Raw genomic sequence first — 13081 nt, 5'->3', positions numbered from 1 at the left:
AGAGTTTCTTGCCATACGCCTCCAAGATCATCTCCTCCTTGCCTAGCAGTGCCGCAGAGGAGACGGCTGAGGACGACTGAGGCTTAGAGCACAGTGATGCTGCAGTGATCACCAAAGAGTGCAGCTGAAGATGGCCCGAGAGCAAGAGTGTATCCCCCTCTATCTGCCTGTACTTGGCGTCCAGGTGTCGATTGACCGGCTGGGTCGTGTGGGGTTTGAGCCAGCCCTTCGTGGCCATTGAGACTACATAGGTTTGCAATGGAATCCCCATCTTGGCAGAGGGGTGACGGGTGAGGACTTCAGCCAGGACCCCCTCTGCTGGCTGCTCGACCTCGGGCTGGGGCAGGCCCAGATATTCTGCCAGCCCAGCAAGATGTTCGTGGAAGGCCCTGGCTGAGGATGGTGTGTCAGGATCCTCCTCCTCATCCGTATCCTGTGGGTCTGGGGGATCCTGTGGAGCAGGCGGTCCTGAGGACTAGAAGAGCAAGACGTTGCCACTGGAACTAAGAAGCCGAAGAGGCGAGAAGCCAAAGACATCTGCAACAACTGAACCACCGGTGAAGCCCTGCTGCAGCGTCTCACCACTTTTCTCCACACGACGAGAGAAGATCTTCACCTGAAAGAGCCTTCTTCCCTTGAGCTGGTGGGGCCAACCAGTTTGCCAATCGCCTTCCCAGACCTGCCTTGGTCGAATCTCCGGTACCCTGTACTCGGAGGCCGGATAGCCAGGCACCAGTCCATCTGGACCGCGATTTAAAGGGGCGTACCTTTTATTCGTCGGGCAGCAGCGCGGCTGGTTTCATCCCTGGGTAGTGCAGTAACTCGAACCTTCCTCCATGACGAGAACATCTCTTCCTCTGCTGGATCACCCGAACTGCAGGAACTACCAGTAACAACCGCCACCGCAGGAGCCACTTCATTAAGTTACATTGTTCCGCCAGGCCGCCCTTTCTTTGTGGTAGTGCTAAAGGTGTTTTAAATCCTTTACCTACCTGTTGGGTTGGTCGCCCCCTCTCTCAACATTTTCTTTTCAACTTTTGCAACCACCATTTCAAATATCGTTAACCAAAGACATGAGTGCAGCTACAAGAACATTTTTGCTCCTGGGCCCTTGCCCTGTACCACTAACTCTGGCACAGGCCTACTGACTCTGGTCACATCTGTTAGATCTGCCTTCTCTAGATTGATTCTCCATTCGAACTGTGTGGTGCACCCCTTTCTTATAACTACTCTTTCTTCCCACTGCATAATCATTGTGAAATGCCATTTTGCTCAGTTTTCATTCGAAGTATTGCTTACCTTGATGCACTGTCTTGCTGAATTGGGTCACAACTGATGGGAAGTGTTGCTAGGGTGTATAAGAATTGATTTCTGAATAACTTGTGCTTTCCCTCCCTTGTGAGGAATTGTTACAGGATCCCTTGTGTGTAGTTTTCACTGTGCCATTTTGCTCGGTTTTCACTCTGGTTCACTTGGTCTACAAATCATATAGGGAGTGTGTATATTTTTCCTTGACTTAATTTAACTTGCTTGATATTTGTGATACATGTGTATTATTAGAAGTGTATAAAATAAATATATATATACTTTTTAACTACAAAGCTTTGGTCAGTGTTTCCTTGTTCCATAGTCTAGTGGGCCTAATGTGTAAACCCTGAATACTGCTCATCTCCCTCTTGAGATAAGTCTGACTGCTCAGCCACAGCTACCAACTAAATCTTTGTGGTACAGACCGATACCAAAGGGGATTTATTGCTCTCACCTGTAATCCTAATCTGGTGTAATGCTCCCTAAGGGAACTGCACTGGATTCTGCCTAACAGGTACTGGGACCGTGGCCTGAGGCTGAGGAAGCGGCGGAGGCTGGTACGAAGCTGTCTGGGGAGTCGGCTGGGGAGCCGGAAGAGGTGGCTGCGTCGGGGCATGGGACGTCTGTGGAGGCATCTGCGGTGCCGCAAGCATTGCGGGAAGGACTTCCCTGATGGCGTCTTTGATGATAACACCCATCTGAGGTGACTTCATAAGGCAGAGGAACTTCTCGAAGAGCACCTCCTCACTGGCCAAAGAGGTGGCAGGGGGTGCCGACGGGGTAGCAGGGAGCTGCTGGAGTCGCTGCGTACCCTGTCCATATGGACGCAAAGGAAATCTGCCCTGCGCAAAAGAGGGGTAGACTGTAGGCCATGTACCTGGTTGAGGCCAGTCCCACCTTGACACTCGTTCTTCGCGGACTTCCTGGAATGGCGTCGGACGGGTGCCTCCTTCTGGCACGGTGGCCATTTTGTCGAGCTACCTGCCACGTGCCTGCAACGTGTTGCTCGGCCCGCTGGGCCCGGCCTCCTCCAAGACTCTTTCGTGCGGATCACGAGGCCTACCCTGCTCCTCGGGCCTAGGCCTGGTAGGTGTGACACCCTCGACTTGGGGGGTCGGTAGAGCTGCGTTTAGGCGCTCCCTCAGATGTACTACCGGTATTAGGGCACAGCCCCTCGGCCATGGTGCCGGTACAAGTGCGTAGCCCCTCGGGTGAAGACCCGGTAAAAGAACCTTCCGGTCCCTTAACACTGCCACCGGGAGGATCAGAGGATCCCTCGACCCGAAGGCCGGTAGCTGAAGCAGCCTCGGTGCACGTGCTGGTAGAAGGACCTGACCGGTCCTTCCAGCGCGGGAGAGTCCCTGGGAAGGAGTCTCCCTTGAGGGGTGCGATGGAGAATATCGGCTTTACCTTGGGCCTGGTTCAATGTTTCACGAAGTTCTTGAGATCCTCTGGAGGCGACTCCTGGAAGAGCTCCCTCCACCTTGCTAGTCGATTCTTCAGTGCTTTCGAGGACAGCGAGTCACATGCTGAACAAGATTGCCAACCGTGGTCTGGACCAAAGCTAAGTAGGCAGAGGACGTGGGGGTCTGAAGTTGAGAAGAGCCCGTTGCAGGACGGACACCTGCTGAACCCTGTAGAAGTCGACATGCGTCACGGTGGAGTGTGACACCTGAGGACCGAGTACCTGAATGATAAAAAGACAAAAAAGAAGACAAAGAGAAGAAGTATCCGTGCGTGGAATTACATGGCCGAAGTCAAACCCAGGAGCGCTGGTGAATTCGGCCCGTTCCCGTTGACGCGGAAAAGGGGACTGAGGTGTGGCGCCTGAGGGCGGATTAAGGGAAGCGCATGCTCCATGGGCCGCACCCCTGTGCGCCTCTAAATTTAAAGGGGAATAAGGTTTTTTTCTGGTGAAAAAGGTTCTGTTTGCTGTCCCTTGGAAGGGACGCCCATACAGTATGAAGGAAAGAGGACGGGACATAAGAGTATGGGGGACTGAAACATATTTAGGCATTTAGAATGCTTCTCTGTGCTCAATGTTTGCATACATTTGACTCCTCCTGTATTCTGCTCATATAGGAAAGATACAGTAATATCAGATGAATTCTTGCTTTGCAAAAGAGACAAAGCTAAGACTATACTTACTTATAGCTGGGGCTATGCCGCCAACAGATCCTGGTCCTGGGATGTTTCCTGCTACAGCTGCTGCTTGTGCAGCAGCTGCCGCTTGTGCTGTTGCAGCCTGCTGATGCATTTGTCGATGACACTGCCGCAGATCAAAAACCTGTTGAGATGTGTAAAGAAAGCTGTGATTATTCCTGGTGTTCATACATCTTTTCTCCCAGGTTATCCATGAAATGCAAAAACAACTATAGTCTAAAGCACAAGAGTAAGGTGGTTGAAGCTCCTGCAGACACCCTAAACAGAAGAACACCCTATCCCTATAGGGTGTTGCTGTCCCTAGGTAAGAGGTGTTGCACCGCCTATCTAAAAGGAAAGGAAAAGGTTCTATCCCTACTTCTACAATGTATATAGTTCCAGTACAGATAAGTGAGTAAAATGGTTGAACCAAATCTATTATACCTCCATGGACATTCACTGGAGGACTTTTTCTTTATAGGGAACAATTACCATACATTTTCTTTATTCACCACTAGCAGGGGTGTGTGCATGGGTTGTAGGCCTGATATACAGGGATAGCAGTTCTTCCTTTCCTTTTAGATAGGCGATGCACCTCCTCCTACCTAGGGACAGCAACACCCTATAGGGATAGGTTGTTCTTCCATTTAAGGATGTTTGTAGCAAACACATTTTATGGAAACTATCCAAACCAGTTCCCAAAAGCATTTGAGTATGCTCCTTGAAGGTGTTCTTATGTGATAGAACCATTGTTGTACCCATCACTTAAGGTCATTTTTCCACTTTCAATCAGATTCCTTGATTATTGTTATGTTTGTAGCTCATGCAGCACAAATTAAGACTAGTCTCTCAAACAAATGTAATTGTATTCAACAATCGATATTTTTAAGAAAGAACGTCGGATGTATAGTTACTGCCTGATTTAGTTCATTTATTTCTCAGAACACACATCTGAAGCACATGGCGTGTACTTCCATATCCTCAATATGGACCAAATGACTTCAAAAGTAATGTAATGTGGTCTTGTATAGCACTGTCGGTATCATGGCCTTACTGCGTGTGGCACGGTAAAAGAAGTTTTGGGAAGGGGAGGGCAATTAGAGAGGAGGAGAGGCAGATGCAGGTCAGCAGTAACAGAATTATGGGTGCCAATCTGGTTCTACGAGTGTGGTGATGAGCCATAAGCCTGTTTTATCCAGATAGGAAAGTATACAGTCTGGTTAAACTTACAGAACTCGGGGCCTGGGATAGCCCCTGAAGGGGATGTTCTACGAACGAATGAATGAACGTAGATGTGTTAGGGGCAAAGGCTTGAAGTAGGCATGGTGGGTGTTAAAATTGATTTTCAGAATCAGCCCTGTGGACAGATTTTGAGAGGCCACCCTATTCCAGTAAACAGAGAAAACACTAATGTCTTGCCAAACTATCTTGGTAGCGTGACCATGCAGCAAGGCTGAGACCTTAGGCGTGGTGAAGGGTACAGTTAAGCACACATTGAGCACTCTTAATACAAGTTAGGCAGAATGTTTAAAAAAAAAAACAGTTATTCAGGCCTTGGACAAACAGTTAAATACAGGTAACTAACAGACTAAAACATTCACTACTATTGGTTAAACACTGACTTTGGTGCATTCTGATAAGAGCACTAGCACTTCACTTTTAAGAATAGTTAGACCAGTTTCAGAACACTGTAGAAGAGTAAAGCAAGCGAATAATAAGAACTGGGTAAATAACCATCAAATAGGGAGCCAACATGGTGAAAATAAAGACATTAGAAACACCAAACAAAACCTTTGAATATAAGATAAACCACCTTCAAAGCTCTTACATAGCTAGAAAAGAGGAGACCTAGTGCCCTGGTCACAGATCCCAATACAGCTTTCTTCAGTAGACTAAGAATCTTTTAAGAGTCTGACACGAGTTAAAGCCAACAGGCTGTATGAATGTGCCTGAAAGTTAGCAAGCAACTGAAGAAAGGTTTTTTTTTTAAACCTTTACAAACATAATTACAAAATATTCAATATCATAATAATTAAAATCATTTATTTTTTAAATAAACAGATAAATTACATCTAGCAAGTATTCGGATCCTAAAACACATCCATTCTGCTTGTTCATCAGTGCATTACATTATTATTTAATCATTTTAGCTCTTCATCAATTACCTTAAAAAATGCTACCAAGGCAAAGCTCAATGCATTATTCTGACCTAACATCATCCGATCCCATAGAGTCGTCATACAATCAATGAACTTAGAATGAACAAATCTCATAAGAAGCGTTGTGCTAACAGTTTTAAAATAAACACATTCCAATAAGAGATGTTTTAAAGTCTCAATGGGTTCATTACAATTGTGGAATTGATAGTAAGTACTTCGTGAGAGATGTTTATTCCCGCCCAAATACTTAATCCTTTCAAGAGTATGGAACCGATTCATTTTGAATCTTATGTACATCCTTTGCGTAATATTGCATGGGAAGATTTTGAGGTATGTACAACACCCTTCTCTTTTCTATGGATATCTTGAATATTCAAAATAGGATTTTAGCTTTGACAATGCTTCAATGGTTTGTATTCAATCACGCTCAGAACGTTTTTTTTTTTTTAACATAGCCAGGTCTCATAACTAAGTCGCTCTTATCAACTCCTAATTCACGTAGAATTCTTTTCATGTTTGTGCCATATTCCACTAGTGATGAAGAGCTACAGCCCTTTATCATTAGGCCCACATCTTGATAGATGGAATTGTTAGCCGATTTATGATATTGCTAGAATTAGATAAAGCTCTCCATTCCCATCGACATGCTAGGGAGATCAATCCAAATTCATGCCGGATTACACAGTTTGGAACGGAGGCAGACAGATTAATTACTGATTTGATTATTCTTCCCTGTATGGAATTCAGATGACTTTTTACATTGTATAAACACATATCCAGAGCACACAAGAACACAGGTTCCACCTTTAGGGTAAGATAATCAATAAACGGAATCAAAGAAAATTTACAATATTTTGAAACTATAATTTTCATCTGATTAACAAAAGGTCTCGCCTTAGAGTTTAAACTATCAATCCAGATTTTCAATGTACAGGAATTACTCAACCCATAACCCAAGTAAACAAATTCTTCTGGATGGTTAATAGGTTTAATTTCCATATTCCATGTATACTTTTTCGGGGCTTTACCAGCGTGAAAAATATTAGTTTTGGAAAAATTAGGTTTCAAATTATTATGAAAAGCATATTCAGAAAATATTTGCAACTTTCTTTGTAAGCCAAATGGTGTCAAATCAAATAAAACAATATCATCTGCAAACGCCATCCAGTTTAGTTTAAAAAAACAGTCTAGCTGGAAAGATATCATTGTATTCCCAAATTATATCTAAATCCGAAAGATATAAATGAAATAATGTTGCCGCATAATTGCATCCCTGTTTCAGGCCCAGATATGAGTTAACTGGTTCCGTTAGTGCTTTGTCTTTCGTTGTATGAATCTTATATGACGTATTTTGATGACATTTCGCAATCCAATTAATTAGATATACAGGGATGCCCAATATATGCATCTTTATCCATAACAGATCTCGTACCACCGTGTCAAAGGCAGCAGTCATATCTATTGAAGCAATATATAATGTACTCAATTCTTTGGCTTTCGTACCTGGTAATAAATGGGCCATAATTGTCGCATTTAGACTGGTACTGTAGATTTTCTAAAACCAATTTGTGACTTAAGAGTACATATTGAAGGCTTCCAGATGTTTATTTAATTCCCATAGAATAAGAATAGAAAATATTTTTGCCACCGTGTCGGTTAACGAAATGGGCCTATAATTTGCAGGGCACGTTTGATCCCCTTTTTTGAATATAGGTATAACAATTACCAAGGTCCAAGACCCTGGAATCCCTCCATTAAGCAATATTTTGTTTGTCAAATTTAAGACCCTCTCATAATCCATCCACCGTATGGGAAGCCCAAGAGAGGATCCTTGACCAGAATTCCACAGCTCACAGTCAGGTTAGGGGGAGGTAGGGTAAGCATTTTAAGCCTATTAAACCTTATGGGTGTGAGGGGTAGGGTGGCATGGGTTGGTACATGTATGTGCACTCAGCCCCTGTACTCCGATTCACTAAGGGAACACTGTAGAAGTTCCTGAAATCACTGGAGTGCCTTTTCTTGCGCCTGGGTTCCATTAAAGGAAGTCTAGGTATTTCGAGTGCAAAGGTCTCTTCGGTGTCCAGTTTTGGGACCGGTTGGGTTCCGTGCTCCGATGTATTAACTCACTCAGTGCTGGTGTGCCCTTCAGGCAGGAAACTACCCCATCCACCATCTCAGGTCCCTCTTCTATACCAGTAGGCAAATCGGAGATCACTGAAAGCGGTGCGAACACAATAGCCACTGGGCCCTGTCTTGCTAGAGTAGGCACTTCAGGCTTGGACGGGGAGCTACTTGTGAGACCGGTCTCTTGGGACCTCCAGCTGCCCTCAATCACTTCCTCCTTTGCTGTCTTCAGAGCTTTTGCTCCAGTAACTGCCGTGACTACATACGGTTCAGGGGGATCATTACCAAACAGATACCCTGCAGGAATAGAGTCTTTGACTGCAGCACTGTGCATTGTAGGTTGTGCCCCTCCAATGAAGCCGTACCCTTTCCAAAGGACAGTAACTCAGACCACCAAACCCTTTTACCTGCGGGTTTGGTCTTGGGGAGTACCGCCCAACCTTCACCAGTTACCTGACAGCTGATATACTAATAGCAGTGCCAAGCAAGGTGGGAGACTTTTCCCAGTTCCTGGAGACATGGTCCAAGAACATCTGAGTCTTGGAGGGAACTGGTGCCCCCTCAAAGGACCTGGTACTGTTCCCACTCACCTTTGGGGATCTTTCGGCCACACCCTGGCATAGTGGGATTTCAGCTGTTAAGAAGTCCACACTGGATGCGACCTCTTCCAGGTGACCAACAGTCACAATGGCCTGTTCCGGCCTGCAAGGGGAAGCCTGATTTCCCCCCTTCCTATGCATCATATGTATGTTACGAAAACAACCCCTGGTTGTTGAGTGTGTGGTAGACTCTGTGTTAGAAGTGCTCACACCCTGATTTCCGGTGGGAATTGACTTACCACAGTCTTGAAATGTCCATTTGAATTTTTGGGGACCTTTCTTGGATGTACGGTCAGAACCTCTGTCCTTTCCCACCTTGTGTTTACCATGACCACACTGTGAATCTAAGGGCTGATATGTAAACACCTCAAAAGATTTACACCCTACCTCAGATGGTTGAACTCGATCTTTGGAGATGTGGCTCCTAGGCTATCCTTGGGTGCCACCACTGAGATCCTAGCAATAGTCTTCTTATCCTTATTAACATTAACAACATGTGGGAGACCCAACTTCACACAACTTTTATACAGGCAGCCCCTTCATGGGCCCTGCACTAGGCCCATTGTGAGCCACATCGTAGTAATTAAAGAATACCATGGCAGTCAAACATTTTGGCTAAGCATGGCAGACTGTCTCAAATCCCAATTACTGCCATCAATATGACAAATTGACTTCTGCTGTGCAGGAGTAAAAGGAGGAGTAGAGGTTAAAGAACCTACACAGCCCTCATACTTCTACAATCCAACAGTGATACCAATCCAAAATGTAAACCAGACACAGTTAAGAGATATACCTCTTTCGCCTTTTGTGCCGAGAGAGGGCTATACTCGCAAGAGGGGTGCAAATGTGTTTCGGTAGAAACCCCAAACAGTGAAGTACTTCAGGATTAAGTCTTTCACAGGGTATTTTCAGAATCGGCTCTGCAGTGAGATTCTGAGAGGCCACCTGATTCTGGAGAACAGGGAAAGATACTAATGTCTTACTAAACTACATCAAGGTAGTATAACTGAGCAGTAAGGCTTAGAGCTAGGAGAGCGAGAGTGGTGAGGGGTTCAGTTAAGCACACACAGAGCACTCCCAATAACACAAGTTAGGCAGGATATATACAAATGCAATTATTCACTTTGGGCTTGAACAACTCTCTGCATTTTAAAACTACAGGTACGCATTACCCCAAACATACACTAAAATTATATACACATTCTCTTTTGGTGTGCTTTGGCTAAATAGCACCAACACTTTACTTTTGAACACGGCTACATCAATATTAGAACACATTAGTGTAGGAAAGCAAGTGTAAAAAGAACAAGGTAAGTAATAACCAACTTAGGGCACTAATATGTAAGGAAGAAAGGAGTTAAAACAATGCATAACCTTATATGGTTCTACACTTTAATCTTACCTGCTGAAAGAGATGGGGTGTAGTGCCCTTTGAGACAAGACCAAGTACAGCTCTTTGCAGGAGACTAAGACTTTGTGCTTCATAACTATTACCCAGGTATAGAAAAGTGTAGCATGCGGGAAAGAATTGTAGTGCGGAATGTCTGACTTGGAGATGAACACAGGTGGATGCACAGCCAAGTACTCATCCAGAATCCAAGGCTACTAGCTGAATGTTTTGATTTACATCTCGGAGCAGAGACAAAATGTGCTTTGAATGGGTGTGTGTTTTGCAATGCCAAGCCACAGATTCTACAAGAAGTTCCCTGCGTACATTGTTCATTTTATGTTATAAAAAGAAGCCCCTTTTCTGAACTCAGAGATTCTGCAGAGGATCCATGAGCGCTACCAAGCAAACAAGCCCCAAGCAACTTTCTCGCAATAACGAGAGCTTTAACTCCATAACTAGGGTCTCCCAATAAAATAGGTTCCTAAACCATTGCATTACATTTATTTTAGGCGTTTATGCAAACATATTGATTACGAACAGGAACTAAACCAGCAAGATATAATTCTTACTTTGTTATGTTTGAATGCTAAATAAACTGTAGGTCTTTTGATGTCGTCCCTGGCATGTTTATTCAGTGCATCCATCATATTGACTATATCCAAACAAACCTTGGCTGTGCAAGGTCATCAAAGGGCCCTATGGGTTTGATGTACACCCTCAGGTTGCATGGAGATGTGTGGGCTAAGTGGTTAACTCTGCTCCCAACCGCAGGGTTCCTACTATTTACATTACTGGCAGCTACTAATTCACCGAGTAGAAGCCCATTCAAAGTTTGCAGGCTTCCTCTTCAAGCTTGATACAAATAGATCTGTTTGTAGAAAATGTATCCCACAATCTCCAATTTATGCTTTAACCATGACAGCAAAATGTCATTGTTCTTATCCCATTAGGCCGTACAAATGGTCCCTGGATTGAGATAGCAGTGACAACCCTCGCAAAATGTTGCACACTAGAACAAACAAAGGTTGGCACCAACCAGTGGAACACATATAGCATTCTTGTGCAGGGACAAGTGGTGCTTACTACGATGCAGGACTAAAAGGCTCAGGTTGCAACAACAAAAAAACCCTGACAGTAGGAAATGCACAAAAAAAACCCCAATGCCTAATTCAACAGAGGCGGGAATTAATATTTGGGCTCACACTGGCTAGTTGAGAGTTTGGGCTTCATCTTGCACGTGATTTTCGTACTAAAATGATGCCCACTGTTAAAGAGATGTATCAGTGTTATGCTTAATCCCCTCTCCTAGTGAGACCCCTAGCACTTTTTGCTGGACTTCTGGACCTTTTCCTTGTTCTCCTGAATGCAGGGAGCGTTTTCCCCCTCAATCATTCTGTATTGCTCTGATCATGGGAACCCTGTTCTGTATGTTTTACTTTATTTTATGGAGTCATGCTTTCCTTCATACCTTTTTTTAAGGCTTCTGTGTTTCACTTTTGCAGAACAGCACCCTGTGTGGTGTTGCTGGGAGCCCCTGGGGCTCTCCTTTTTTTATTCCTTTATCTTCCTTGAGAACTACTCTTCTCAAGGTTAGAGGGATATGTTTTATACTTCCTTTTGAGAGATCAGCACACACCACCCTCTGTGGGGTGCCGAGGGGTTACCTAGTATACCCTTTCTCTCTGCTCTTGTAACTTTGTGATTACAGTAACAGACCCTATAGTTATGGCTGATGGGAGTGGACAAGTTCTACTGACTTTTGTGCAATTTTCCACCGCAGGCTGTATTCACAGCTGCGGTTATGCACAGGAGGTTCAGCTATGTGCTAACACGGTGGCCCCTTTCTTTTTTAGCCATTTTGTGTGTGGTGGTTCTTTCTTGGTCGTTCTTCTGCCATCCTGGGAGAGGGAGGTCCCGATTTGAATTTCGTCTTCAGCGGGAATTCTTTGTGTAGCCTGCCAAAGCTCTTATGTGTCTATGAGGACAGGAAGCATGGGAGGATCCCGAAACTCTGCTATCCTTTGTCTGCTGATGTGCCTGAAAGGAACCAGTTCACACTAGAGGGATGGCTGTCCTGATTGGACAACCACCCAGACCCTTCTGTAAACTGCAGGGAGAGTTTGCAGAGGATGAGAGTGAAATCTGAATAAAAGGAGAGGTTCCTGAGGCAGAAGGGAAGTTGACCACTGGAACAGAAGATCCAAAGAATAAGACTTCCAGAGACGCCTGCAGCCCCTTCCAGTAACCGCAAAGCCAGAAGACCACCTGCAGAACAAGCCATTCCGCGACGTGCTGTAACCTCCGAGAACTTTGGTGAGATCCACTATGACCTCTAGGGGCAAGATCCCCCCCCACTCAAAGTCCCCTCATCAGAGTGCAGGACCGAAGAAGTGAGGCAGATTGACCGGGCGCTAAATGTTCACTCTCAAAGCTTGTAAAAAGGCACCAAATATACAGACCGATGGAGTATGAAGAATTCCTTGCTGAGGGTACTTTCTCTAGACTGCTACTTGGGCATCCATCCAAGAGTCTCTCCTTTTGTCAGCATGACAAAGGAACAGGAGACCGGGTCCACCGCTGCTGCACCCTTGACACAATCCAGCTGCATTTTCTTCAACACTTCTAGGGTACTGTTGGGTTCAGGTCAGAACTTACCTCAAGCCATTTTACTGCTGTGTTACTAGAGTCCTGTATCCGGTGCTTGGGTATTCACCCATACCATTCGCCCAGGCCAAATGCGTGTGCGCCTATAGCGATTCCTTTCCAAGGTCTCTGATAACGTTTTGACCATCAAAAGTATTCTAAGTACTTTACCTTCTCTACTGTTGTTTCTGCTCTACATTCCCTCCCCACTGACTCTGAATAACTCACAACTAGTTAGGGATGGACTGCTAAAGCCTTGTGGCCTATGATAAGTATTAGAAGTCTATTGAATTTCTATTGCTAGTGCAAAATAACTTATTTTTTTATCCCCACTACAGAAACCTTTTCTGAGTGACTACTGATTTACTCACCTGAAGTATTGCTGATGTTTCCTATGTTTTGATTAAGGATTAAGCTACTTACCTAGCTGAATATAACTTTGCCTTGTGTATATAAAATAAATGTCTATTTTATCATAACTACAAGTGTGTGAGAGTTTATTTGGACCTGTGTATTTACGGAGTTCATTGTACTTAACTACAACTCACATCCTCCTCCTAAAATACGCCTGGCTGCTCTACCAATCTACCATACCTTTGGGTAGTACAGAGTTGTACTAACAGTTGGAGCCTGTGTGCCAAAGGGATAGTTTTATAGCATCTTACCTACTGGTAAGCCTTAGGAACACTTCCCTAACACCCACACAAAGCTTTAAC

General features: G+C 44.6%; 1 protein-coding gene across 3 annotated transcripts in view; it reads right to left on the bottom strand.

The window, feature by feature from the left end:
- SMAD4 (SMAD family member 4) overlaps window positions 1-13081 on the bottom strand; it is an 850418-nt gene that overhangs the window by 50342 nt on the left and 786995 nt on the right. For all 3 annotated transcript variants that reach the window (XM_069626978.1, XM_069626979.1, XM_069626980.1), the window contains one exon: window positions 3457-3595. In XM_069626978.1, the coding sequence (XP_069483079.1) occupies window positions 3457-3595 (139 nt within the window). The remainder of the gene's footprint in view (window positions 1-3456; window positions 3596-13081) is intronic.

The sequence above is a fragment of the Ambystoma mexicanum genome, chromosome 6p, assembly GCF_040938575.1.
Source record: "Ambystoma mexicanum isolate Mex_15411 chromosome 6p, UKY_AmexF1_1, whole genome shotgun sequence".
Taxonomy (NCBI): Eukaryota; Metazoa; Chordata; class Amphibia; order Caudata; family Ambystomatidae; genus Ambystoma; species Ambystoma mexicanum.
The sequence above is the reverse complement of the archived record's forward strand: the minus strand, read 5'-3'. Positions and strand labels throughout refer to the sequence as shown.